At 45.6% G+C, this 25,769-nt stretch overlaps 2 protein-coding genes across 2 annotated transcripts in view; both read right to left on the minus strand.

Annotated features, from left to right (window-relative positions):
- The window catches only part of EXOC4 (exocyst complex component 4), a 402,172-nt gene extending 388,541 nt beyond the window's left edge, over window positions 1-13,631 (minus strand). Inside the window, exon 1 of the mRNA XM_042872752.1 lies at window positions 13,526-13,631. Within this exon, the coding sequence (XP_042728686.1) occupies window positions 13,526-13,611 (86 nt within the window). The 5' untranslated portion in view covers window positions 13,612-13,631. The remainder of the gene's footprint in view (window positions 1-13,525) is intronic.
- An 8,711-nt stretch (window positions 13,632-22,342) lies between these two features.
- LOC122180812 (G2/M phase-specific E3 ubiquitin-protein ligase-like) lies at window positions 22,343-23,768 on the minus strand. Its single transcript, XM_042872727.1, has 4 exons — window positions 23,737-23,768; window positions 23,406-23,519; window positions 23,131-23,249; window positions 22,343-22,971 (listed from the first exon to the last, which is right to left on the minus strand). The coding sequence occupies exons 1-4, from the start codon at window positions 23,766-23,768 to the stop codon at window positions 22,343-22,345; spliced, it is 894 nt and encodes a 297-aa protein (XP_042728661.1).
- Between the last annotated feature and the right edge of the window lie 2,001 nt (window positions 23,769-25,769).

A 25,769-nucleotide genomic window follows, 5' to 3' on the forward strand; every position in this document is an offset into this window, starting at 1 on the left:
CTCAGAGAGATTCACCTCCCTTCGTAACGCTGTACTTCTGAGCTCCAAATGAACTCCAGCCCCAAAGCAGGATTTTACATCGTAGCTCCCAGCACCACAGAAAGCATGCTGCACTCGGATTAGTGTTTAGTTCATGTAACACCCGTATTCCTCACCTGTGCCAAACTACTCCAAAATAAGCTCTGATGTGAATGAAATGCATAACAGATGACTTTACGCTGTCGCTCTGTGACCAGGATGATGCCAACTGAGAACACCCACCAGGGCAGTTAAAAGAGTGCTTATTCTGGGGTATCCTGCTGCATTCAGTACAAATAAGAAAAAACCCACTGCAAAGCCAGCAGCAGAACTGTACATCTTTATATGCTGCCACTTCAGCTGGTGATGCTTACTACCAGCCACAAAGCTTTACAGCCACTAAGTGTTTGGTTTGCTCGCAGAAATACATATAGCAAAGGCTCAAATACTGTGGGGGCCTTAAGAAAACCGCTTGCCTTCCTCCCAAAGGGATCCATGAACAATTAGGATGCTCAATCAGCGTTTTCAACTTCAGAACCTTTCTTGACACTGAAGATTTGGTTTTAGCATCCATCTCCAGAATAGCGAACCTCATTCCGAAGCATCAGACAAGCAACTGTGCTTTGTGACACCCCCCCATTTTATTCTACACAGGCCAATAACCAGGACAGTTCCTGAACAGAGAAATCCCCAAATTCCTCAGCCCTGAATGCTCAGGCCAACCTCCTCGCTTTGCAAAGCTCTGCATGCGTTTACAGCACACACAAGCTCTCAGTCTTCTGAACCCAAACTCAAGGTGCACTGCACATCGTCCTTACTTCATCTCAAAAACCCACTGCTTCTGTCACTGCAGTGTATTTTGCCTTTAAATCCTGTATTTAGTTAGACCTCCACTCCTGCATCTGACATATCTGCAAAAAAAGAAGTTAGCATTAACCTTTAAGACCATTCATTTACAGGCACAGGCAGCAATCTCAAAGTTACAGGGCCAGCAGCAATCAGATTTCAGACTCAACAAGAATTTCTACTTGCACCAATCCGTCCTCAATCTCCCCCACAAGCTCTGTGTTATCAAAGGCTTTATTCTGTCCTACAGGGCAGATGGGTGTGTTTTGTTTTGTTTTTTACTCGCCCACATTAGGCACCAATTTCAAGAGGAAACTGATAATGAGTAATAAATGTTTCATTTCTGCAAATTTGCTTTCCCTGATGCTCCCAGCGAGGCTGGTGGATAAACTGCCTGCCTATTTTACCAACCCTAAAGCCAGCCCTGCTAAGGATGATTACTGCTAAGCTATGGATTGTAAACAGTCTTAAATACCTGTTTCTTGACTAGCAAATTTCTCTTGCATGCAGAACATCATAGTAACTCTATGTAGGCATTGTTACTGTAGAATTTTTTATTGCATCAAAGTGAAAGGACACATACTCTGTGTCCAAGTGTGCACCCTAGAAAATTGATGTTAAGTGAGTACCTGCAACATGCAGTCCTTGTGGGGAGGTACAAGGCTTATTTGGCAGGAAAGGACTGTCCAGCCCCCTTGTGAACACTGTTGTGGGTTTACAGCATCTGGGCATCCCTGCAAAGTCCCCTCTTCCTCTGCTCACCAAAATCAGGGGGAGCCTGTACCTAAAGGGAGCCTATAAATAAGAGGGGAGACAACCCTTTGAAAGGGTAGATAATAGCAGGACAATGGGAAATGGTCAGAAGTTGAAGGAGGGAAGATTTAGGCTGGATGCCAGGGGGAAGTTCTTTGCTATGAGAGTGGTAAGGTGCTGGAACAGCTGCCCAGAGAGGTTGTGGATGCCCTGTCCATCCCTGGAGGTGTTCAAGGCCAGGTTGGATGGGGCCCTGGGCAGCCTGGGCTGGTATTAAATGGGGAGGTCGGTATCCCTGCCTGCAGCACAGGGGTTGGAACTTGATGACCCTTGAGGTTCCTTCCAACCCAAGCCATGTGTGATTCTGTGATCAGATCAGCTACACAAGAATATCTGAGCTCAAGAAGATAAAGAGTAACATGATGCACAGGTGAGGTTTGGAAATCCAGGAGGAAGACTCCATCATGCGTGGATCAAGCTCCTTCACAAGTGCAATTCACTTGCCTTCAGTCAGCATCGCTTACTCACATGAAAACACTCATTAAAGACAGTGGGAAACACCAACAAAAAAAAAAGGCAAGCTGATCAAATTGAAATATTTCTCACTTGACGGAGAAAATGAACATTTGAGCAAAACATAATTGCGAGCGTTACATCAGCAGGGGAGCAAACAAAGCTCCACTTTTAACAGCAATCCCCAGCAAACTTTCTGCCACCTGTTTCGCTGCTGCTCAGCACCATATCCTGTGCTTTGTTAAGCCTACCAGTTCCTTGCTTTCAAACACCTTTGAAGCCACAATAATACAGACAGCTTGTGGTATCAACTGCACACAAAACAGCTGGGCTTAAAACTTGTCATAGTAAAAGCTGAGGCTATGCTTAAAGCGTGTCCAACTTACGTGACTCACATATGTTAGCACCTTCTCCTCCAGGAAAAACAACGCCAGGCATCATTCTATAGAGGAAGGCTCTGATGTGCCCACTGCAGTCTGGGGGATTTGTTTTTTTTACATCATACCAAATACTTAATAAACAGAACACAACAAATCTATATAGGATGCAGGAAAATCTCTCTCTCTCAAAGCACGGCCTTGGCCTACGGACAGTTTTTGACCAAAGGATCTCTGGGGCTAAATGAAGAAAGCAGTTGCTAGAAGCAACAAATAATCATTTAAACAGAGCAAAGTGGATGTCTAGAAAGACCATGCTCCTCTCTTCAGGAATTGGCTGCAGTATGCCAAGGAGAATTCACTGTGGAAGAAAAAAATGTGAGTAAAAAGAAACTCATGACAATCTTGTTACTCCTCATAGTGTTACTCCTCTCGCTGATGACTGTGGCCACGCATCCATCACAGCATTTGCTTTACTGCTTTGGTTTGAACCGTTGTGATCACTGCCAGACATCGATGGCTGCACTAACACCTGGAGGCAGCCACACCACTGGCTACACAGATCAACAGCCCAGGCTTTTCGTGGGAGGAAATCCAGCAGACAAGAAACAACAGCAGGTGAATAAGAGAGAAGGGGTCAGGATGCACAGGAAAGGGAAAAGAAAAAAAAAAAACAAGCTGAGAGCATCTGCCCACATCTCTTCTGTCCAGCAGAAACAACCCTAATTAGCCACTTACTCAGAGGCTGCCAAGTTACAAATAAACCAAGTGCAGGTTGCTGGGAGGATAAAGCATTGGTTTGACATGCATGGAAGATGCATCCAAGTGCTGTTCAAGAAGCTTTACAGGAAAATGCACTCACTCATTAATGCTTTTTCCTCCTCCAGAAGAGAACATCACACAGGGCTCGGATCTGCTCATTTCAAAGATCAGGTTTCATCCTGACAACACTGAGCAACATTTAAGATCAAATGTGCTTTATGAGGATGCTATCAGAGGCATGACATTATTTATTATGGGGCCTTAAGCAATCTGGTCTAGAGAGAGGTATCCCTGCCTGTAGCAGTGGGGTTGGAACTACATGATCTGAAAGGTCTGTTCCAACACAAACCATTCTATGAGTTAACTAGAATAAAACACAACTTAAACCACATATGGAGCAAAAAAAAAAAAAACAAAAAAACCACATCAGAGCTCACCAGGCTTTCCTCCCCTCTGCTGTGCCAGCCTGAGACCTCAGGAGGCTGCATTTCAACACAGCACAATGAGAAGAAAGTTACTGAGCACCATGGGACAAGAACAACCCACTGTCTACACTGCTCAATACATTTCAAAAGGTTCATTAAACCAAACAGACTTATTTGAATTTTATAATTGAAAATTGCAGTCTTAAAGACAAGTCCCAAATGGAGTGATCTACAGCTTCCAGCACTATTTAACCTCGAAACGTAGAATCTGAGAATACATGTTTTAATACCTCTGCAGAATCCCACTGAAACCAACCGCAAAAAGTTTCTTCATAAGGAAATAAAAAGCCTGCTTGAAACAGTCTGGAAAGAAGAAAAGAATCCAGAAGGTATTTAACAATTTAACTCAGTAGCAATGCATTGAATGCCTTCTCATCACTTTCACAGGTTGCTCAATTGTTCCCAATCAACTCTGGATTTGAAGACACGAGTTAAAATGCTCACAGTGCCAGAAAGAAAGCAGTCAGAAGCTGCACTGTACAAGTCAATAGCTGAGGAAAGCAGGTTATTACTGTAAAATGGCTATAAAAATATAAGGGATTTTATCCTATTAAAAAATAAAATAAAAATAGTGGAATGTGGGACCAGCACGCTCCTTCCTCAGCAAGAGGAGCACAGGGTATCCACCCTCCAGACCAACAGATCTCTGATGTGCAAACAGAGAAATAACTCACTCCTTTTATATGGGAAACAGCAGAACTGAATCTCTTCAAAATGCTGTTAAACACAGAAAGTAAACAGAGCATTATAAAACATTTTCCTCCTCTACTTACATTCTATTAATCTTTCATGCTGCTTACACAGTTGGTTAGAGCACTTTCAACAGAAATTAATGATCTTTTATCATTGAGGACTTGCACATTTATGCACGGCAGCTGTAGCGAAAAGGCTGAGCCCACAACCATCTAAATAAATATCACAGAATCATAGAATGGCCTGGGTTGAAATCATCTATGATCATCCAGTTTCAACCCCCTGCTATATATGCAGGGTTGCCAACCAGCAGACCAGGCTGCCCAGAGCCACATCCAGCCTGGCCTTGAATGCCTCCAGGGATCCAGGGGCATCCACAGTCTCCTTGGGCAACCTGTTCCAGTGTGTCACCACCCTCCAAGTGAAAAACTTCCTCCTAATATCTAACCTAAACCTCCCGTCTCAGTTTAAAACCATTCCCCCTTTGTCCTATCACTATTCATCCTCATAAAGCCATTCCCCCCTCCTGTCTATATGCTCCCTTCAAATATTGGAAGGTCGCAATGAGGTCTTTCAGGAGCCAAGGGGAGACAAGCTAAACAAGCCCAATTCCCTCAACCTTTCACAGAATCACAGAATCACCCGGGTTGGAAGGGACCCCAAGGATCATGTAGTTCCAACCCCCCTGCCTAGCAGGGCCACCAAACATACACATTCAGATCAGGTTGCCCAGGACCCCGTCCAACCTGGCCTTAAACACGTCCAAGGACGGGGCATCCACAACCTCCCTGGGCAGCCCGTTCCAGGGCCTAACCACTCTCCTAGTAAAGAACTTCCCCCTAACATCCAACCTAAATCTTCCCTCCTTCAACTTAAAACCATTTCCCCTAGTCCTGCTGTTGTCAGCCCTTTTGAAGAGTTTACTCCCCTCCTGGGTGTAGGTTCCCTTCAGGTATTGATAGGCTGCCATGAGGTCACCCCGCAGCCTTCTCTTCTCCAGGCTGAACAAGCCCAACTCCCTCAGCCTGTCCTCATAGGGGAGGTGCTCCAGCCCCCTGATCATCTTAGTCGCCCTCCTCTGGACCCTTTCCAAAATCTCAATGTCTTTCTTGTACTGAGGGCTCCACACCTGGACACAGTACTCCAGATGGGGCCTCACAAGAGCTGAGTAGAGAGGGACAATCACCTCCCTGTCCCTGCTGGCCACCCCTCTCCTGATGGAGCCCAGGATCCCATTTGCCTTTCGAAACCTTTCCTCATAGCAGAGGTGCTCCAGCCCCCTGATCATCTTAGTGGCCCTCTTCTGGACCCGCTCCAAGAGCTCCACATCCTTCCTGTACTGGGGGCCCCAGGCCTGGACGCAGTGCTGCAGATGGGGCCTCACAAGAGCCGAGCAGAGGGGTACAATCACCTCCCTCTCCCTGCTGGCCCCTCCTCTTTTAATGCAGCCCAGAACACAGTTGGCCTTCTGGGCTGCAAGCACACACTACTGGCTCATGTCCAGCTTCTTGTCTACCAGGACCCCCAAGTCCTTCTCTGCAGGGCTGCTCTCAAGGAGATTTTCCCCCAGTCTGTATAAATACCTGGGATTGCCCCAACCCAAGTGCAACACATTGCATTTGGCCTTGCTGAACCTTATTAGGCTCTCATGGGCCCTCTTCTCCAGGCTGTCCAGGTCCCTCTGGATGCCTTCCCTTCAGTGTATCCATTGCACCGCTCAGCTTAGTGTTGTCTGCTAACTCACTCAAAGTGCACTCAATGCCATCATCTCTGTCATTGATGAAGATGCTGACAAGCACATATAATCAGAACTTCCTGTATTTTGCTATATTAACCACCCTTTAATCCAGCATGTCATTGAGCGTCTGAGTGGGCTCGGAAATTCTTTACAGAGACAGTGGTGAGGTGCTGGAACAGCTGCCCAGAGAGGTTGCGGATGCCCCATCCATCCCTGGAGGTGTTCAAGGCCAGGTTGGATGGGGCCCTGGGCAGCCTGGGCTGCTATGAAATGGGGAGGTTGGTGGCCCTGCATGAGGCAGGGGGGTTGGAGATTCCTGATCCTTGAGGTCCCTTCCAACCCTGGCCATTCTGTGATTCTTTAATCCCACTTTTCCAGGTGAGTACAAGCTACAGTGGTATGGGTAGCAACGGGTTGATTTCTGGAAGAAAAAGAAGTAAAGGATTGGACTGCACACATTTAAGATAACCACTCTGATAAAAGAATCTTACTATCATTAAGGATAGAAAAGACCACTAAAATCATCCAGCCCAAGCAAAGTACTACACAGGCGAGCACGTCACACATGTCCAGGTGCCCACAGGCACTCATTTCCTTTCAATGCAATTCCTCTGAGAACCACGCATTCGGCACAGCCATTACATGAATCACCATGCTCCCAGGAGAAAAATGAAGTCCTAAGCATCAATGCTTTCAAATCTCCACAAGTACAAGCTGTGCAGCATGACCTGGACCTGCTGGCTGGATGATAAAAGGAGTGCTTGAGGGCCGCTGGTCACCCTGCGCAGTGAATCCATCCCTGCAGCATCCAGCAGCAAGAGGCTCTGCAAATTTTGTTATTAACTTGAAGGTTTCAATCTTGCGCTGGAAGGGAGAGTTGGTCGAGGGGATGTAATTGCAGAAGTTGGAAGCACAGAACTGATAATCATTTATTAACAAAACCGCCTCTTTCTGCTTCCTTGTCTTGTGGAGAACACCAGCTCTGTGCTGCACCTTGCCTACAGCTGAAATAAAAGCTGCAAGGCTCTGTGCCTCGAGATTTAACAGTGTGGCCACACACACTGTGCTCTTCTATATTGTTGTGTATTCACACCTGTACCCTAACCCATCTGCTGCTCTTTAACCCTAGTATCTGTGCCAAGCTGCAATTCAATGCTTAACATACGTTTTATACAACTGTCCCAAGATCACTTCAGGCAAATCGATAGTTTAGAACCATATTCTGCCATACACAGTTTCTTCTCAATGCATTTCCGAGCTACTAATATTTTAGAACTGCTGCTTCTATAATGTTGGAAAACACCATTTGCAATAAAAGTGGTTTTAAGAGACCATTACAGTACATACAGATCAGAGTAACTCAGCTTTATTTCTTGTAGCAGCCATTTCCCAAATGTAACAGCTATACATCCATCTCTCTCACCCCACATCACAAACTGGGATCTCACTTCTATTGCTTCAGACAGAAAGAGGCAATCAAATGCCAGGTCATTAGTAAGAAACCATTTAACCAAGTTCACTGTAAATGTAATGAAAATAATGGTCAAAACCTATTAAAAAGGAAAAGGAGAATTTCAGTTGCGAAACATAAAATATGTTCAAGGTTTTTGCCCATAATTTCAACTCCCTCAGACATAAAAGTAAGAAACGCACTGCACCTCGTCTCACTTTTAGTTCTCCTTGACATCTGTCATACACGTTTGCCTGTGTGAAAACTTAGCTTAAACATTTCTGTAAGGTCTTATGGAGTCAGTGCTAAAGTTTGTTTTCTCCCAATTAAAGCAGCTATTAAAGGCCAGTTTTAAAAAAAACAGAAACCTTTAATTGGAAAGAAAAACACCCAACAATAAACAAAAGGCAGACGTGCACCAATTAAAAATCTGACAAGATATTTCAAAAAAAAAAAAAAAATAATAATAGCATTTGCTAAATGCCAAGTTGCTTGTTTCAGACTACAAAAGCTGCTTCAACCAGCTACCAACAAAACAAAAGGTTAAGGAAATCAATATACATACACATTTGTCCTCTGAAAGATTAATATAAATATATATTCCCTAAGTGGTTCCGCAGCAAATGAACAGAACATCCTCCATTCTGTGCACATTCTCTGCTTTTTAAAAGACTTGACAGCACACGTGATGAGTATTGGACTGCTCTAATGGAAGCTCCTGGTCTCCATTTTAACCCCAGAATCATAGAATTATTTGGGTTGGAAGGAATCTTTAAAGCTCATCTTGTCCAACTCCCCTTCAATGAACATGAGCATCCACAGCTGATACCCAGACTCTACTCCAAAAGCCACAATCCCACAAGCTATGCCTTACCAAAATGTTCACCACATCTCAGCAGTGTGAGGACAACAGCAAACTGAAGAGATTCCCATATCCCCCAAAGACTCCGGATAAAGAAAAAAGACAGCCCGTGCAGCAGCAAAGTTGGGGATTTTATTAGTGCACTGTGCAAACAATCACATTCCCAAATACTCTCTACCACTTTTAGGAGTATTACTATGAACATACATACACTGCACCCAAGAACACATCACTCACTCCTGGCAGCTCTCCTATAGAAGGAACGCATGGCATCATCCTGATGCTCCCGTAGCCTTGGGCTTGAAACACAATCACAGCATAACACCATAAAACAACTCACTCCTGGTCTGTAAGATATGTTCTGCCATGGTTAAGTGATTTGAACTGCAATTGATGGACACGTACAACTAGGTTTTGGAGCCAATGAGACACTACAAGGACCACAGAGGAGACCTCAGCACAACAGCTTGCTGTGTCGACTCAGCCAGACTGCGTGAGCACAGGCACCACACGCACACAACTTGGGAGCCAGAAATCGCCTCTCCAAGATGTGCTTCACAGGGCTATCATCACTCCACAGGGCTTTTTCTTCAGTTCTGTGCTCTGGCTACCAAGCAATGTGACTCCTTGCGCTCAGGAAACAGCTTCTTCCTAGTTAGTCCATACAGGAGCCTGGCAACAACTGGAGAACCAAGGAGAACTCGCTCAGCGCATGGCTCCTGCTGCAGGAAACAACTCCCAGAAAACAATTGTGTTCCTCAACGCAACAGGAAAAGCTGACACTTCACAGGGACAGATAAGGGACTAAAAGCGAGATGGCCGTGCCTGCTGCTTCCTCCTTCAGCTCAATTACCAGCACACAAAGTAGCTGGAAGGCAACACTGCAGAGATGAGCGATGGGTCCACATTTCCTTTTACAGAGACACAGTTTAGGAGTGTTACTGTGGGGTCAGAGGACCTCAGAAACACTCTGACACTCCTTTTTAAAGCTGAATGGCCAACTGGTGTGACAAAGCAAACTCTTAACACTGAGCTGGGACATATATACTGGCTTTTATGGAGTTAATTTCCTAATTTCCCTGCAGCAACAGCACTATTATTTTCAATCAGAGCCCAGCTTACAAAAAAATGCCATTTCTCAATTTCTCTGCTGCTGTAATACATCCTAGCTTTGTCAGAGATTTGGCCCCAAATACTCTCACTGAAAGCAAGACCAGTTCTGCTCCTTCCAAGTCTGGTGATGCAAATACTGAGTCCCAAAATCTACATCAGAGCAAAGTAAATTAGTCCCTTCCAATAGAGAGCTACTTAGCTTGAGTAAATATAAGAAATTATCCCTTCATTAATAAAATCATTTATATTTATAAAACACTTATCTCCACATCTCAATGTGCTCTGCAAATTAAACACATTTGCTGATCTAATCTAAACATTCCCTTTCACCATCTTTGCTGTTAAAGAGTAAAATACCATAATGCACAAAGAGTGACAGAATCACAGGGGTTGGGAAAAACCTCTGGAGATCATAAAATGGCCTGGGTTGAAAAGGACCGCAATGATCAACGCCAACCACCAGACCAGGCTGCCCAGAGCCACATCCAGCCTGGCCTTGAATGCCTTCAGGGATCCAGGGGCATCCACAGCCTCCTTGGGCAACCTGTTCCAGTGTGTCACCACCCTCTGTGTGAAAAACTTCCTCCAAATATCTAACCTAAACCTCCCCATCTGAGTTTAAAACCATTCCCCCTTGTCCTATCACCATCTACCCTCATAAACAGTCTTTCCCCCTCCTGTTTATACGCTCCCTTCAAATATTGGAAAGTCACAATGAGGACCCCCGAGTCCTCCTCCACAGGGCTGCTCTCAAGGACTTCTTCCCCAGTTTGTATAAATACCTGGGATTGTCCTGGCCTTGCTGAACCTCACTGGGTTCACATGAGCCTACGTATCCAGTTTGTCCAGGTCCCTCTGGATGGCTTTCCTTCTTTCTGACGTATTGACTGCACTGCTCAGCTTGCTGTTGTCTGCATCCACTTGGTGTCATTGAGAGCGTCAAGTCCAACTTGCCACTCTGCTTTTGTTTATTTACTGCAGAAGAACACAAAGTTCTTCTGCTTTTCATACATCGTTTCCTTTCAAGGGTATTTTGCAGGGCAACAACAGAAATGAACAGCCTTCTAAATAAAGAGGAACGCAAGCATAAAACGAAGAGGACCGGCAGGAGAAACTCCACTTAAATGTTTTGGAAATAAAAAGCATCAAGAAAAGAAAACTTCATAGCATTTCAAACCAACAGCAGACCGTTAAGGCTTTTGATATCTTTCTGAAGCTAAGTCATAAGAAAGACAAATTCAACTCACCCAGCTCTGAAGTTGTTTGCCAGCAGTATTTTATGAACACACAAAACAGCAAGTAATGTCACCTGTTGCTTAAAAGGCTCATATTCACCCAAGCTGCCATACGAAAACAACAGAGAAAACTGATTGAAATTCCTTCACGTGCCATTTGCTTTTTGTACTTGGCTAACTGTAGGAAATGTGAATATTAACACAACAGTTCTTCCTTCCTTTGCAATCAGTTCTACCTTCAGGCTTTCATGGTCTGGCTCAACGCTACCCAGCAAGCACTGCAAAGAGCCTCCACATCCACACTAAGTTCTAATTACATTTTGGAGGTTCAGTTCTCAGGCTGTTCTATTAAATAATTCTAATTTAATAAAGTCAACATCCTCAGTGTTGCATCTAAATACTGGACATCGGCTGACTAAGGTATCAGAGCATGTAAGCCAAAGATTACTAGACAAATATGAGTTCCTACTCAGTAAGAACGCTCATTCTCATTTTATATTATAAAAGAAACAAGAAGTTTACATGAATTGAAGTAGAAATCTGGAAATCCCTTACAATTCTCCTTAAATTTCTGTTGAAATTATAGAAAATATGAAAAAAAAAAAAAAAAAAGAAAAAAAAAGGTTATTAGAGGAAATGCTGCAGCAATTAATTTATACTATTCATTCTTCCACTGCTCACAAATTACTGTATTTTCTGTAAGTGAAAATTACCCAGCTAGGACCTACCACACTGCCTCTCCCACTTACTCAAACTTGAGGTTGACAAAGAAATAATAAGCACAACACACTTGAAATTCACACTACCTACCTCTGGCCAAATACAAGGCACGAGTGCACAGTAAAAAAGAAAAAAGAAAAAAAAAAAAGCAGGATCCAGGATTTGTTACTTATTAGCACACACTTCCAAGACCGCACTCATGAAGCTGGGAAGGCCAAGCAGAGCAGTGAAGCAGCTGCTTTGTTTGGTTGCCATCTACCTCGAGTTTGCAAGATCTGAAAGACCAGCTTAAAGAAATAATGAAAAGGAATAGAATTCAGCCCTAAACACTATGATTCATACAGTACTTCAGTATTAGATCATTCCACATGCTGGATACTGAATCATTACTAATATAACTTCTCCAAAGTAGAATAACTACAGTTTCTAGCAAAGCAGTCTCTTGCAACGTAGGAACTGAAGTTTGTAAGTTCTTTACAAGGCACAGTATCACTGTAGTAGGACTGCCTGCTGCCTACAGCCACTTTGGAAAGTGTATATAAAGCCAGTATTTCAAAGCTTAAGTGTGGGAAATCAGCTGCCAACTCACTGAGCGGAAGCTACCCAAAAAAAGACTTAAAAGCATTTAGAAAAGGCACCGAGGGAAATAGAAAAATGCCAGGTCTTGCTTGGCTCCGAGATAATCACCGAATCAGATTCCAGGAGAGGAAAGAGTAGGAACAAGGGCAGACAAAAATCAATAGCCAGAACATGACTAGACAACTGCTTTCTTGTCACTCCTGCGTGGTGGTGAGACAAGCTGAGGTGGCGATTTTTCCAGTCTCACATCCTAAAATAGGATGGAATCATAGAACAACAGAACCATTAAGGCTGGAAAAGACCACGAAGATCATTTAGTCCAAACACCAACCTATCCCCACCATGTCCACTAAACAACGTCCCCCAGTGCCAAATCTCCATGTTCCTTGAACACCTCCAGGGACTCCCCCACCTCCCTGAGCAGCCTGTTCCAATGCCTCAGCACTCTTTCTGAGGAGAAACTTTTCCTAATATCCAACCCGAACACATATTGGACTTCCTAGGCAAGCCTTATTTCCAACCAGCCTTATTTTATACTCAGTGCTGCTGTGTGTTGGCAGATGAGGGTAAACTACAGATTCTACAGCAGTAGGGAGACAGTGACTTGACTCTCCCAGTATGGCACAAAGCTGGTGCTCACTGCAGGCATCACTCCTCTGACCTCCTGATGCTGAAAAGCAGTGGAAAGTGGAGCAGAATCACAGAATGTCTTGGGTTGGAAAACACTTCAAAAATTTCCTACTTCTAACTTCCTGCCATAAGTATGGACAATCAGAGCAGGATTAGAATGCCCAAACTGGGCATCACCACCCAAACTGGCCCTGAACACCTGCAGGGATGGGGCACCCACAGCTTCTATAGGCAGCTGTGCAGTGGCCTCACCACCTTCATTGTAAAGAATTTCTTCCAGATCCCTAAATTATATCCACCTCTTTTCTGTGTGAGCCCATTACCCCTTGTGCCATCACTACGCCCCCTAACAGAGGAACTATTCCCAATTTCCTCAGGCTGCTTTTAGGTGCTAGAAGGACACTATTAGGTCTCTCTGGGGCTTTCTCTTCCCCAGGCTAAAAAGCCCCATCTCTCTCAGCACTTATTCACAGAAGAAGTACTCCATCCTCTGAGTACCTTCAAGGCTTCCTCTATATCCCCTCCTTACCCTGGGAGTGCTCTGAGATGAACGCAACACAGCAGATAAGGGCTCATGAAGGCACAGCAGAGGAGGCCCCACTCCAGCCCGGAGCCCTCCTCACAGCTGTCCGGGCCCCGCAACGACCCCGAGCGCTGAAGGCCCCCACAGCACCACAGGGCCAACATACAGCCCAAGGTCGGTCCTGAGGGCGGGCCGGGAGGCTGCGGAGCGGAGCCGCGCCGCCCATACCTGATCACAGAGATGAGCAGCCCCGAAGGGTCCTTGCTTCTGCTCATGCTGCTCCGGTAGCGTCCCACCGCCTCTCCCGCCGCCATCTTGCGCCCCCTTCAAACACAGAGCAACCGCCCCTACTGGCGCCGCGGCCAATCAGAAGAAAGGGAAGCGGGCTTCCACCCAATAGGAGGCTGGGGATAGGCGGGGCGGGAGCTATCAGCCTTCTATGCATCGTGCGGGGGCGCCGCGGTGCCTTCTGGGAGTTGTAGTTTCTCTGGCTCCGCTTCAGCCTCAGGCTGACTCAGGGTTGTGGCTCTTGCCAGTTCCTCCCGCTGTTCTCATTTTAATTTATCTTTCTAAAACCCCGCTGAATAAGAACAGTCGCCTCTGTTAAAAGCTGTTTTCACTGGGGAAAGCATTTTTTGTTCTGGATGTTAAAGTGTAAATGGCCAAGTTTGCCCACTCCCCTGACAGGAGCCCAAAATGGAGGCACTGGGTGAGCTCAGCCAAGTGGGGCAGCTGTGGTTGCATGTAGGATTTTAAACACACAAAACGTGTCAGTCACTACGAGTACAGTGTTATACAATCCAGAGTGAGCAACAGAAACGTTAAACTAGTGGGATATTTGGCCTTTCTATGTGTGAAAGTAACGCGCCGCTCTGGTTTGATGCAGGTGGCTGCAATGCTCAGCAAGCTCTCGAGGTGTTGGTCATAGATTTCCGGTGAAATTTTATTCTTCTAAGCAGTTGTTCACAAATGTACATCCTGACATATGTCAAAAAGAGAGGATGTGATTAAGGTATGACTGAAGAGAGGGATGTTTTGCTCTGGTAAGAGAGGGCTGGTAGAAGTGTGCTACAAAGACATGATCAGATTTTTATGCTGAATATCTGACTGCAACTCTATACAGCATGGTGAGGCCTTGGACTGACAGACTGCAATTACATCTGTAAGGAGTTACCAGGGCATCAGTGCCACTATATTTGAATTTCATGCCCACTCATTGGCGCAGCTAGGAGTTGGAACTAAAAGTTCTTTAAGTTCCTTTTTGTGAGTCAGCTGGGAGCTTTCTGCATCTTTGATGCTTACTGAAGGCCAAACTCCTTGTCTAGTCCGCTTGTTTTACTATCCATAAGCTCCATGTCTTGCCACAGTACCATCTCCCTTAAAAAAAAGAAGAAAAAAAAAAACCAAGAAAAAGAAAAGTGTATGCTGCTGTATTCAGAGGTTAGAAAATAAAAGGTCATTTTTGGGGGCAGCATCAAAAAAGTTACCTTACAACTCTTACCTGCCTTTCCCTATTTGCAAATGTACAGTAAATATATCTCCCCTAAGTGCTCATAGATCTCATGTTGAAAGCATCACTGAGGACTCAGGCTTGTTGTTAAAAGAATAGAAAAATTCCCTACCAAGTGTAGTAATAGATATCCAGATACTAATAGCCACTAGGAATTCTCTAAACCAAGTTCACTCCATCATGTCAAAGATGCTATTCCTGGCTGCTATTTTGGAGCTGTTTCTTCAGCACAAAGCCACGCATTAATTATTTTTAATTGCAGGAAAACTGCTGAAATTTCCATGTAGGTCAACTGTACCCATTTATACATGCTGTATTTGAAATATAAGGTAATTGAAAACATGGTATTTCCAGGTCTTATTTACAAGGCGAAGATTTCCACAGCAGCTATTGTGGAAGCATCTTTATATTATGAGTGACTATATCTATTTTCATTAGAAAAATGGCAGAATATGTTAAAGTGTAGGCACTTTGATTCTGAAATAAAAGACATTCCTGAATAACTGCTGTGTTTTCACAGCAGAAAAAAAATTATTCCAAAGCAAAATGATTTTTATCTTGAGATAGGTTGTGCACATGAAGTGTATTCCTTTATAGCAGTTCTGCTCCATTTCCTCTGTGCAGACAGGCTCTCAGTGCTACAATTTGCTATCTAGCTTCGCCAAAAAAAGCTTATCTTTGTCAATTTTCTGGGCAGGTTTGCTAATGCTTTTGCTTGAGGATGGTGATTTGAATGGCAGGAGTTTTATGCACTGGCTGGAGGGAGTTTTTTCCTCGAACTTGCCAATATTGTTTTTTTCTTAATTGGCAATTCACACTGACTGCTCTGTACCGGCACGTCCTGGAGATTGCAGTGAGGATGAAATCAATGTGTCCTACCTTTGAATTCCTGACAGCTACAATAATCACCTCATTTAGGAGGAACTTCATCAGAACAAACAATGGCAAATCTCCCCCAGAAATGTAACCTCGGTGACTTTGAGTCCTGAGCCCTAATTGCTGAACCACAGCCTTGTTCCTTTTACAATCCATTCGCTCCCGAATGAAGCAGAGGCATAGATGTGAATCTGTTTTCTTTAAATGAAAGAAGAAAAAAAATCAACACAGTAGAGACTGATGCAGCACATGAACACCAAGGTCTTTCTTCATTAATAATATATGACGCAGTGAGGATAAAGGGCTAAAAGAACAGCACTTTCTCTTGTGAGAAAGATTTCAGACTGAAAAATAAATGGATCGGAGGTAGGGAAACAGAAATATACATTTTCTTTTCACTTTTTTTTTTTTTTTTTTTTTTTTTTTTTTGAATAACATTTTAGTAATTTGAGGTATATCTGGTAAAATGCATGCTTCCTTCAGTACTCAAATAAAATATATTCCAAAGTGGCCAAAACGTTTTCACGATGATGAACTAATCAGTATCGTAATGTGTCTGTAGATTTCAGAGGGGCTTCGTAGAGTATTGCTCCAAACTAGAAAGAACAGGGAAGCACAGATGGCTTCACTCCTCCTCCCTATCCTCCCATTGTAAGGAAAGCAAGCAAAAAATTGCAGAGATAAACATATACTGTGCTGCTTCTCATCCACTGCACCAGTCACCTATGGGACCACTGCAGAGACAGAGAGCTGTGCCCAAAGGAAACCTAAATAGGCACAGACAGGCCAATTCTTCTGCAAATGTGTACCTTTAAAATCTTCTCTGGCAAAAAAATCAGTTTTACCCACATGATATGTGTGACATTAGGGGATTTCTTTACCCCTTTCTCAAGATAATATTACCTAAAATCGCTTTCCTCAATTTATCCATTGGTGATTTCTAGGTGTTACTAGTGAGTTCCTAAGTCCGATTTACCAATGCTCAGCATCATTGTGCACATGAGCCTCTCATCTACAGGTTTAACATTTTACAAATATCACATTTTACATCATTATTTCATTTCAGACATTAGCAGAAATGTCAGAGAGAGGGGTTCAGCTCACACCAATATCTTACAGATGTAATTGCCTTGTCTGTAATGTGTTTATATTAGTTATAATGAAATTACCTTTGACTTGCATCAGTGTAAATGGGAGCAGAGTGAAGGCCAGAGTTTTCATCTAAGACTGTAGGAGCAATTTTACTTGTATAAAGCAAGCATAATTCAGTTGGCATATATCAGTTGGTTTAATAAAATACATTACCTCTTCTTGCAGAGTTTGTCACCTCAACATCAGATGCATTGCACTGAAATTGGTCCGTGGTCAAAGAATTAGGTTCCAGGCACCTTAATTCTGTTTTCCTTGTGAAGCTTTAGCAGTCCTTATCAATTTGCCTGAATAAGAACTGGAAAAAGTGTTCAGAAACAACAGAATTTGATCTTACAGTTAGTAACTTGTCTGAGCAACCTTGCTATTCCTGTTTACCATTACATAAATCAGGTAAAGGTATTTGGGATTAGGGTTCTGTTGTGCTTGGTGGTGGTGGTTCTGGATTTTTTTTGGTACGACAACAATCAGAATCTTTTCTTAGCACATAGCTGCCATCAATTCCTTCTGTTTCAGCTTGTGAATAAAAAGTAAGCAACCCATGGGGTAGGGGAAGAAATCGGTTGGCTTAATGCTGGAAATCAAGACAGAGATACGATTCAAATACTTTCTTTTTGTTTTTTTTTGCATCCTGACATTTCCCACATTGCACTGTGCACAGCTGCTGCAGGAAAAACAGTAACTAAGACTAAGCAAAATGGAAAAGTACTGTTGCATTTTCAGTGTCAAAACCATAAAACCTATAGCAACACATTCCCTGGAGGAAATCAGACCAGAAGTCTCTTCATGTGCAGGTAATAGACTGTGAAAGAAGACAAGTTGTTCTCCATCTGTAAACTTAAAAGAAAATAAATTCTGGGGGGGGGGGGGGTATTATTTGGGGTTTATTTTTTATACCCTTTAATTGTTCCACTTTTACAGGGAATGTTCTTTTTTGCAATTGTATAAATTGTAACAGTACAGAAAGACTGAACCCCTTTGTTCATGCAGTTTCTGAATTGGCCAGAATGATGTGTGGCCAGAATGAAGAAGGGACAGAAACTCTGCGGTGGATCTCATGGAATAATTTTTTGTTTTACTCATTTTATTAATTGATGCCATTCCTTGAGAAGCAATAAACTGCAAGGTAGAGGAGCAGCTTTCCTATCTAGTTCTGTCTTAACATAGTTAAAGTTTTGTGTGAAGCTCGAGCCCCTATACCTGCATTCACCTTCATCTTACAATTAAGACAAACCTCCAATTTGATGAGACCAGCATCCAGTGGTCCTCAGCCACCTTCCAAACTAAAAATCTTCAACCTGCCCTTCTTCATCTTGTAAACAACTTCAAGCTGCAAGACAGCCCGTTGAAATTCAAATCTTTAATAATTATCTTCATTGGGAACCATGGAAAACGTTAGGTGTGTATGAAATACAAGAAGCAACACATTCACACCCTCTCACTCACTCACTCACTCACTCACATTCCTAATTAGGTGGTGGTTGGTTCTTTTTTTGCCTAACTCTTAGAGCCTTACCATAAGCTGCTCATTTTGACCCAGCTGCATAAGTTCGCCATATCTTTCTCACCCCCTTTACGACTGTTTACGAGGGTGGACAGTGATAGGACAAGGATGAATGGTTTTAAACTGAGACAGTTTAGGTTAGATATTAGGAGGAAGTTTTTCACACAGACGGTGGTGACACACTGGAGCAGGTTGCCCAAGGAGGCTGTGGATGCCCCTGGATCCCTGGAGGCATTCAAGGCCAGGCTGGATGTGGCTCTGGGCAGCCTGGTCTGCTGGTTGGCAACCCTGCACACAGCAGGGAGTTGAAACTGGATGATCATTGTGGTCCTTTTCATTGTGGCCATTCTATGATTCTATGATTCTATGACTTTATGACCATCACTCTCCTCATAATGATTTGTGAATCTCTTGGGTGTCAGTACTTGCCCCAGCTGATACCTGATATGATTTGGATGCAAATACAGGGCCAGATAGAAAAGAAATTCCCAAATTCTTGTCTGCTCTGCACTGATCCAGAACTGCAAGCAGGGCCGTTCTATTCCAGAAAATTCATGTGGGAGAGAGAGGTAACAAATGCCTCAACCCCAGGAAAAAAAAAAAAGAAAAAAAAAAAAGAAAGATCGGAGATCCACCTTATTAATCTATAGACAGACAAGCATACAAACCCACCGGAGATAAGATTTCATAAATCCGACTACTCACAGAAGTATTTCATTCTACTGAACGCAGCTTTGGAAATTTTCTGCTTTGTGTTCTAGAAGCTTCAGGCAAGAGAAACGACAAAAAAATTGAACTGAAGTAAAACTCCCAGTATCAGCAGCACACTCTTGTATTTTCAAGATAAACAGAAGTGCAACCAATCCATCCAAAATGAGACATCAGACAACAAATTTCAACTCTTCCCTAGCAGAAAATGGGGCATAACTTTCAGCAGCCGAACAGTCCTTTTGGCTTTAAATTTAATTTACTACGAAGTTATATAAGAGAGAGATAACATGACAGTTGTATTTCTATAGCACTTTTGACAAAGTAAATGTATCACTAAAAACATCATAATCCCCATTCTACAGAAGAAACTCTGACCCATAGGTACTAAAATCTAACAAACAAGAAGCCCCATTTACCTTACAATCTTAAAGTTTTGCTGCCAAAAAGAACTGGAATGATCTAGACTTAGCACACAGCTCAATACAGTTGGAGGACTGCTATGTAGAAGGACGTTTCATGGAGTCAGTATCCCTGAAAGGGCTTTCCACAGTCTTTGCATGGTCAAAATCTGTTTGACTGGCACCTTCTTTATCCTGAGACAAAATACCAGCAAAGCATTTGCTTTCGGGATTCTTCTTACATGGAAAAAACCTGCCAGCTTTTTGCAACGCAATACCACAGTGCCAAAACAGCAGCATGTTCCAAACGTGCTGCAGTGGTTTTTAGTCATGTACACTCTATGCTACCTTCAATGGAGCCAACCAGCTCCATTTGGTATTGCCACTCTGATCCGCTGTGCCCCTGCTTCAGGTGTAGGACACCACGATTCAGTCAGGCTCAGCACCACAGTTTTGGTGATAGTGAAAGTCTGATTTTCCCCTCGTCCGAGAAAGTTACCACCTATCCCCTCTGAACTGTTCCAGCTTGGTGGGCAAGATGAACCCAGCAGAAGTGGTCACCAAGCTAAATCTCAGGCTGGACAAAGATGAAATCTTTGGATACAGCTATCAAACCACTTTGAGATTCAGATTGGAAACTGTTCAATAGTAACTAGTCTCTAAGATAGCAGTAGTGATAACTCCAGAATATTATTGTGAGGTGTTGGTGGATAGTCAAAGACTGAGGATACTCACACAGCTATAGCACTGTAGCTTTAAAAGCACTGTGATAAAGAGCCAACAGAAGAACCAAATCTACAGGAACAGACTTAAATCAACTTCACTGTACAGCAGTATTATGCAGGCACTGAGTAAGGTTGAAGATAGACTTTTTGCCTCTGTTGTCAGCAAGGACAAGATCACCAATAGAGATATTTACAGATGAACTCCATAACACCACCACCACTAACGCAGGCTTTAAATATACAGGTTAGGATGGAAGATCACTCCATCTTCAGCATTTTGTGCAGTTGATCACCAGATGTCCGTAGAGTAGAGCCAGCCCATAACCTTACAAAAGCATGGTCCAGGTGGCATTCGAGAAAGTGAGAATGATGGGTACCTTGCAGATTTTCTTGATGATGTTGCAGGAATTTACGCTGTCACTGCATCATAGAGGATCCTAGAGATGGTGGTGTAACTAAGTACTTTACAAATGATGCACCAATGGTTTTGCAATTCCCATTTAAAGACTGGTAAGGCAGAATTAAATGCTCAGCTGGAAAATGAAGTGTAATATATTGTAGAACTATAAAACAAAATGTAGTATAATACAATTAACAAAAATACTTTATCATCCCTACTTTGAATGTGTCACTGGTTGGAATGGTGATCTTTTGTTTCGTTTTCTTTTGGTTTTCCTTCCTTTTTGGGGATAGGGAAGACTTACCAGCAGTATGATAAATTTTTGTTCAAATTTTGCAGATTTGGAGAAGAAAAAAACTTTCAAGTTGCTGTCAGCTCCAGCAATTGCTTCAGCAACACAATGCAATTGCTCACTGCCTCCCATTGGTGTTTGGCTTGTCCCCCAGTGTTGCCTGTCTCCCTCAACCAACTCTCGTGGGTTCATTGTTTTTCAACCTACTTCACATTGTATGAAATATCCTTTCGGCCAGTCCTGGTTCTGTCTCCTCCCAGCATCTTGAGCTCAGCTTGTCCCCCTCGCTGGGAGGACAGAAGGAGAAAGAGGAATGTCCTTGGATCTGTGCAGAACTGCTCAGCAGCAACTAAAATACTGGTGTTTGATCAATGTTTTTTTTTCTCCTAAAGCTGAAACTCAGCATCATACTGGACACTAGGAAGAAAAGTCAACTGTTCCAGCTGAAACCAGAACACTGACTTTTCAAAGGGGACAGAGAGTGGTTCAGCAATCACTTCTTACAAGTCCATCAGCATGTGTGGGTGCAACCAGCCTGGTGGAGGCATCTGGCCTGGCAAGGCCACAGCTCAGCCCAGAGAGCTGCCCTGCCCTGCCCTGACCGCACACGCCCAAGGTTTGCAGCATCCCCAGACCAGAACCAGCCATCAGACTTGACAGCACTGCCCACATGCAGGAGGAAAGCACAAGCTCTTACACAGCTGGAAGCAGCCCTGAGGCTGACACACACCCAAGCCCAAATCCGGACTGCCCCTGCCAGTGCAGCTTGGGTTCTTGAGGAATTTGGACATTGCGCCCCACTGGGGATCTGGCCAAAACTGTGCCAGGTGAAGTGTAGTCTGAGAAGGAGACAACCCTGCTGTCAAGGTCCCTCTGCCCACCTCAGCAGAAGTAGGTAAGGATGACACTGACAAATGTGGGTGGGGGAATTTCTGATCTTTATTGTGTTGGTGTAGCAATTTGACAGATTGATACAATGGGAAAGTGTTATAACAAAGGTATGATAACAAACAGACTGGCACGATAGAGAGGTGCTGTAAAGGAAGGCAAGAAGATTGCTTGCCTGTATCAGAAAATTGTAGGTTTGTAGGAAAAAGCTTCACCAAGGAGAAATCTCTGGAAAGAGAACCTTCCCCAGTGGCAGTCAGCCCTTAAATGGGGTCTAAGAGAGGGGCAGCCAGACTCCACCCCTTCTGGTTGCACAGCTGAACTGCCTTCAGCTGTGCTTCTAGGGCTGACCAAGTCCTTTTCCTAGCTGGTCAATCAGTGGTTTGGGCTGTGATTCAGCAGTTCCCATACAGTTGGACTCGGGACCAGAGAAACCAGGTGGGACTGGTACATGGCTACTCCTGTGCAGGCCTGGGGGCTGGCTGCACAGACTTTGGCTCTGATGTTGGATCTAGGAGTAGCTTTATGCCTGAGGTGGTCTCCGGTGGTGGGACTGGCTCCTGCTGCTTACTCAGAGCCAGCTGTGGAAATTTTAATCTCTGCACCTTGCTGGGTAACGGCTTTCTGTGAGAGCCTGCGCTCCATGCACAGATCGTCCCCTTTGTTCAGGCACTGGGGAAGCCCTCGAGGACCTCAGTGTTGCCAATCTTGCTGATCTGCGGATGCTGCTCTGATCACGAGGAGCTGGTGTTCCTCTGCTCCCATGGCGTCTTCTTGGCCGGCTCTGGGAACTCGAGGCCCGACCTTGCAGCGGGGAGCGGCTTCGTGTGCGGCTTGGTGTGCGGCTTGTTCTCCGCTGCCTGGGACGCCTCCTGCGTGCAGCCCCTGGGGACTCTCTGGAAGATTCTGATGTGCCCCTTCTGGTGGAGGTGCGGGAGCAACACTCAGCACTTTGGGCTGCTGTTTGTCTGCTCCTGTGGCATCTTTGGTGCTGCTCAGCCATATCCTCTGGTAAACATGAGGGGATTGTCCTGTGTTCTGTCCCCAGCTCTCTACTCTGGCAGCTGAGCTCTGGCAGCTGGGAACTGTATGATGGCTCTGATGCTGCCTGGCTAGTGGGGCTGGAACAGCTGTCCTCATGTTCCTGGAGGCTGTGGGACGGCCCTTGCCTGTCCTGGTTGGCAGTGCTGGAGCTGGCAAGCTCTGAGTTGCTGCTGGAAGCTGTAAGGGGAGACGGGCAAGTCAGCAGGGTGAACCCCTGAGTTGGGAGAAGCTGACATCCCTCCTGGGGCAGAGAGACTCTGGCAAAGCTGCCCCGAGCACTTGCTGCAAGGCCTTGCCTGGCCCCAGTGCGGAGCCATGTGGCTGATTGCCTCTTACCGGTACCCAGGCCAGCACATCTGTCACACTCCCACATGGCTGTTGTGTTGTTCAGGTAGGAGCACTGTCGGTGGGTGCCCTCAGCAGCACAGGAGCTGCACAGGAGCAGCTGCCAGGGCCTGGGGAAGCAAGGGGGTTGTGGCTGTGAGGACCAAGTGAGTCAAGCCAGAGAGAGCCCAGCACAGCACATCTCTGCTGCTCAGTCCTTGCTCTCCCAGCCTGTGCTGAGGCTGAGATCCTCCACAGAGCTACAGAGAGCTGCTGCGGTAACTCACCCCTCTTCTTCTGCCAGCTCCCTGCCTTCAGGGTGACGGCACCTGATGGCATCACAGCGCCTGTGCCTCTGTAGAAGTGATGCATATGCATCATTGTCCTCCTGTTCTGGTCTTCTACAAGAGAAGGAAGGGAAAGTGATGAGGCCCCAGCACTGCCAGCATCAGATCCAAGGTTATCCCCTCTCATCCACCCCAACCCCATTTCCAGCTTCTCCACGAAGCTGAGGCACGTGCTCCTGTGACGGCCAAAGGCCAGGATTGCCAAGACACTCCCTGGCAGGCCCAGTGCTCACGCCTTCTCATCTGCATGGTTTGGCAGAAGGACACCAACCTGTCTGGGATTTGGATCCTGAGGATGGACATCTCTATGCAGAAAAGAGCATTGTCTTGACAGACAGGGCAGCGGAAGAACTCCTTGCCATCATTCAAGGCCTGTTGCTGCAGGAGAAGAACAAGCAGAGTGAGCGTGAGCAGTGCCTGGTGCTGCTTAGCACTAAGCGTGCCTGCAGGGTGAGGGGAGGACTCCTACCTGGATGCAGCCCCGGTGGAACCAGGCATGTTTGCAAACCGAGCACGTCAGGGTGTGGTAGGATGCAATGTTCCCCACGGTCTCCTGGCAGATGGCGCAGCGGGTGCCGGTTGCTGAAGCTGTCACTGCTGTCTGTCGAGGGCAGTGCTCAAAGCAGTAGGACCTGGGGGAAGATGGAAGGGATGGGCATGCTGAGAAGTGATGGGTGGAAGGCAGAGGACTGCAAAGGAGCCCCAGGCCCTGTCTCTGGCTCTGGCAGGCTGCTGGGAGCTGTCACTGCGGGATCCTCCCTGGCTTGGCTGCTGCTGACAGCCCTTACCTGTGCAGCCCAAAGAACTGGGTGATGCACTGCCCGTCCTTGGCACACGGCAGGTGGAAGCTTCGTTTACAGCCGCTCTCTGTGCACGTGATGGCAGCGCCCCTCTCTCCACAAACACAGCATTGCTGGAAAGAGCAGAACAGCCCCATCAGCAGCAGGCTCAGGGCCTCTGCAGCCGGCCCCAGACCTCTGGGCAGGGCACAGGGTGTGGGAATTGCTTGGTCACACTCTACAAAGCTGCCTGGCAGACAGGCGCATCTCCAATTGCAGGACTTTGTCCTGGAAGGGGGTTGGAAAAGTTCCAATTGCTTTCTTGGTGTCCAGGCTAAGCTGGTGTGAGCCCCCTGGGGGACAAATCTGCCTGCTCCGTTCAGATCCTCACCTTCTGGTTTGCCTGCTTGACTTTGCGTGTGATGTCATCAAGGGGGATGCCCACAGTTCCACCTCTTGAGAGTGCATAGAAGATGTTGGCAAAAATCTGTAGGAGAGAAAAGAGCAGGCTCTCATTAGGACAGGAAGGGGAGTATCTCTGGCAGTAATTTGGAAGGAGCCCTTGAGGGAACTCACCAAGCAGAACTCATGGACACGAATCCAACCCTGGCCAAATGTGCGCCCAAAGATGTTTGGGTCATCTTCTGCCCGGCCACAAAGCATGCATGCTGAAGAGAAGAGAACAAATGTGAGCAGCAGTGAGCACCTTAGAACCAGGTATCCCTAAGGGCCGTCCCCAGGGTCCTGCTCTGTGCCTGCCATGCTGGCTGAGGGGCAGAGCTGGTCGTGGTGGTGGAAAAGTTCCCAATGAAGGCTCAGTAGTGCCAGCAAGCAGCACAGCCCAAGCTGGGCTCCTTGCCAAGCAGCGAAGGGACTCTGCTGCATGGTGGGTGGGAGCCCCTGCCTGCTCCTTCCTTGCCCCTCATCCACAGGCACACTCCCCAGCTCTCCTCTGCCTGTTGGCAGGAGCTGTGCTCAGGGATGCTGTGCTCTCACCTGGCTCCTCCGAGCCGGAGAACTTCCTCTTCCTATTGGACATCATTGTGCGTTGATAGCGAGCACTGCGAGATAGCGAGCACTGCAAGAGTCCTTGCTCTCTCTGCGCCTCACCAGGCCGCACTGACACTCGGCCTGAGCCCGGCAGCCTTTGCTCTGCTCCAAGCTTCACGTGTCACAATGGCTGCTCTGTGACACCCACTGTGACATCACGGTCACCGCCTCATGGGCGCCTGTGGGCGTGGGCCCTTGGTTTCCATGCAAAATAGTGGCAGCTTCACAGCTCCTAGGTCTCTCATCCTTTCTCAAACAAGAAATGCTGCTGGTCCCTCATCATCTCTGCCAGCCTCTTTCTAGAACATCCCTGCCTGTTTTGAACAGGGGAGGCCGGAATTGAATACGGCATATTCCAGGCATGGCCTCACCAGGCCAGAGAAGAGGAAGAGGATCACCTCCCTCACCCTAACTTCTTGCAGTAGTTAGATCAGGGGACTAAACACACTAAAACCTACCTCTGACAATGATCTGC

This window comes from Lagopus leucura, unplaced genomic scaffold, assembly GCF_019238085.1.
Source record: "Lagopus leucura isolate 7727_CA_CO unplaced genomic scaffold, USGS_WTPT01 Super-Scaffold_100008, whole genome shotgun sequence".
NCBI lineage: Eukaryota > Metazoa > Chordata > Aves > Galliformes > Phasianidae > Lagopus > Lagopus leucura.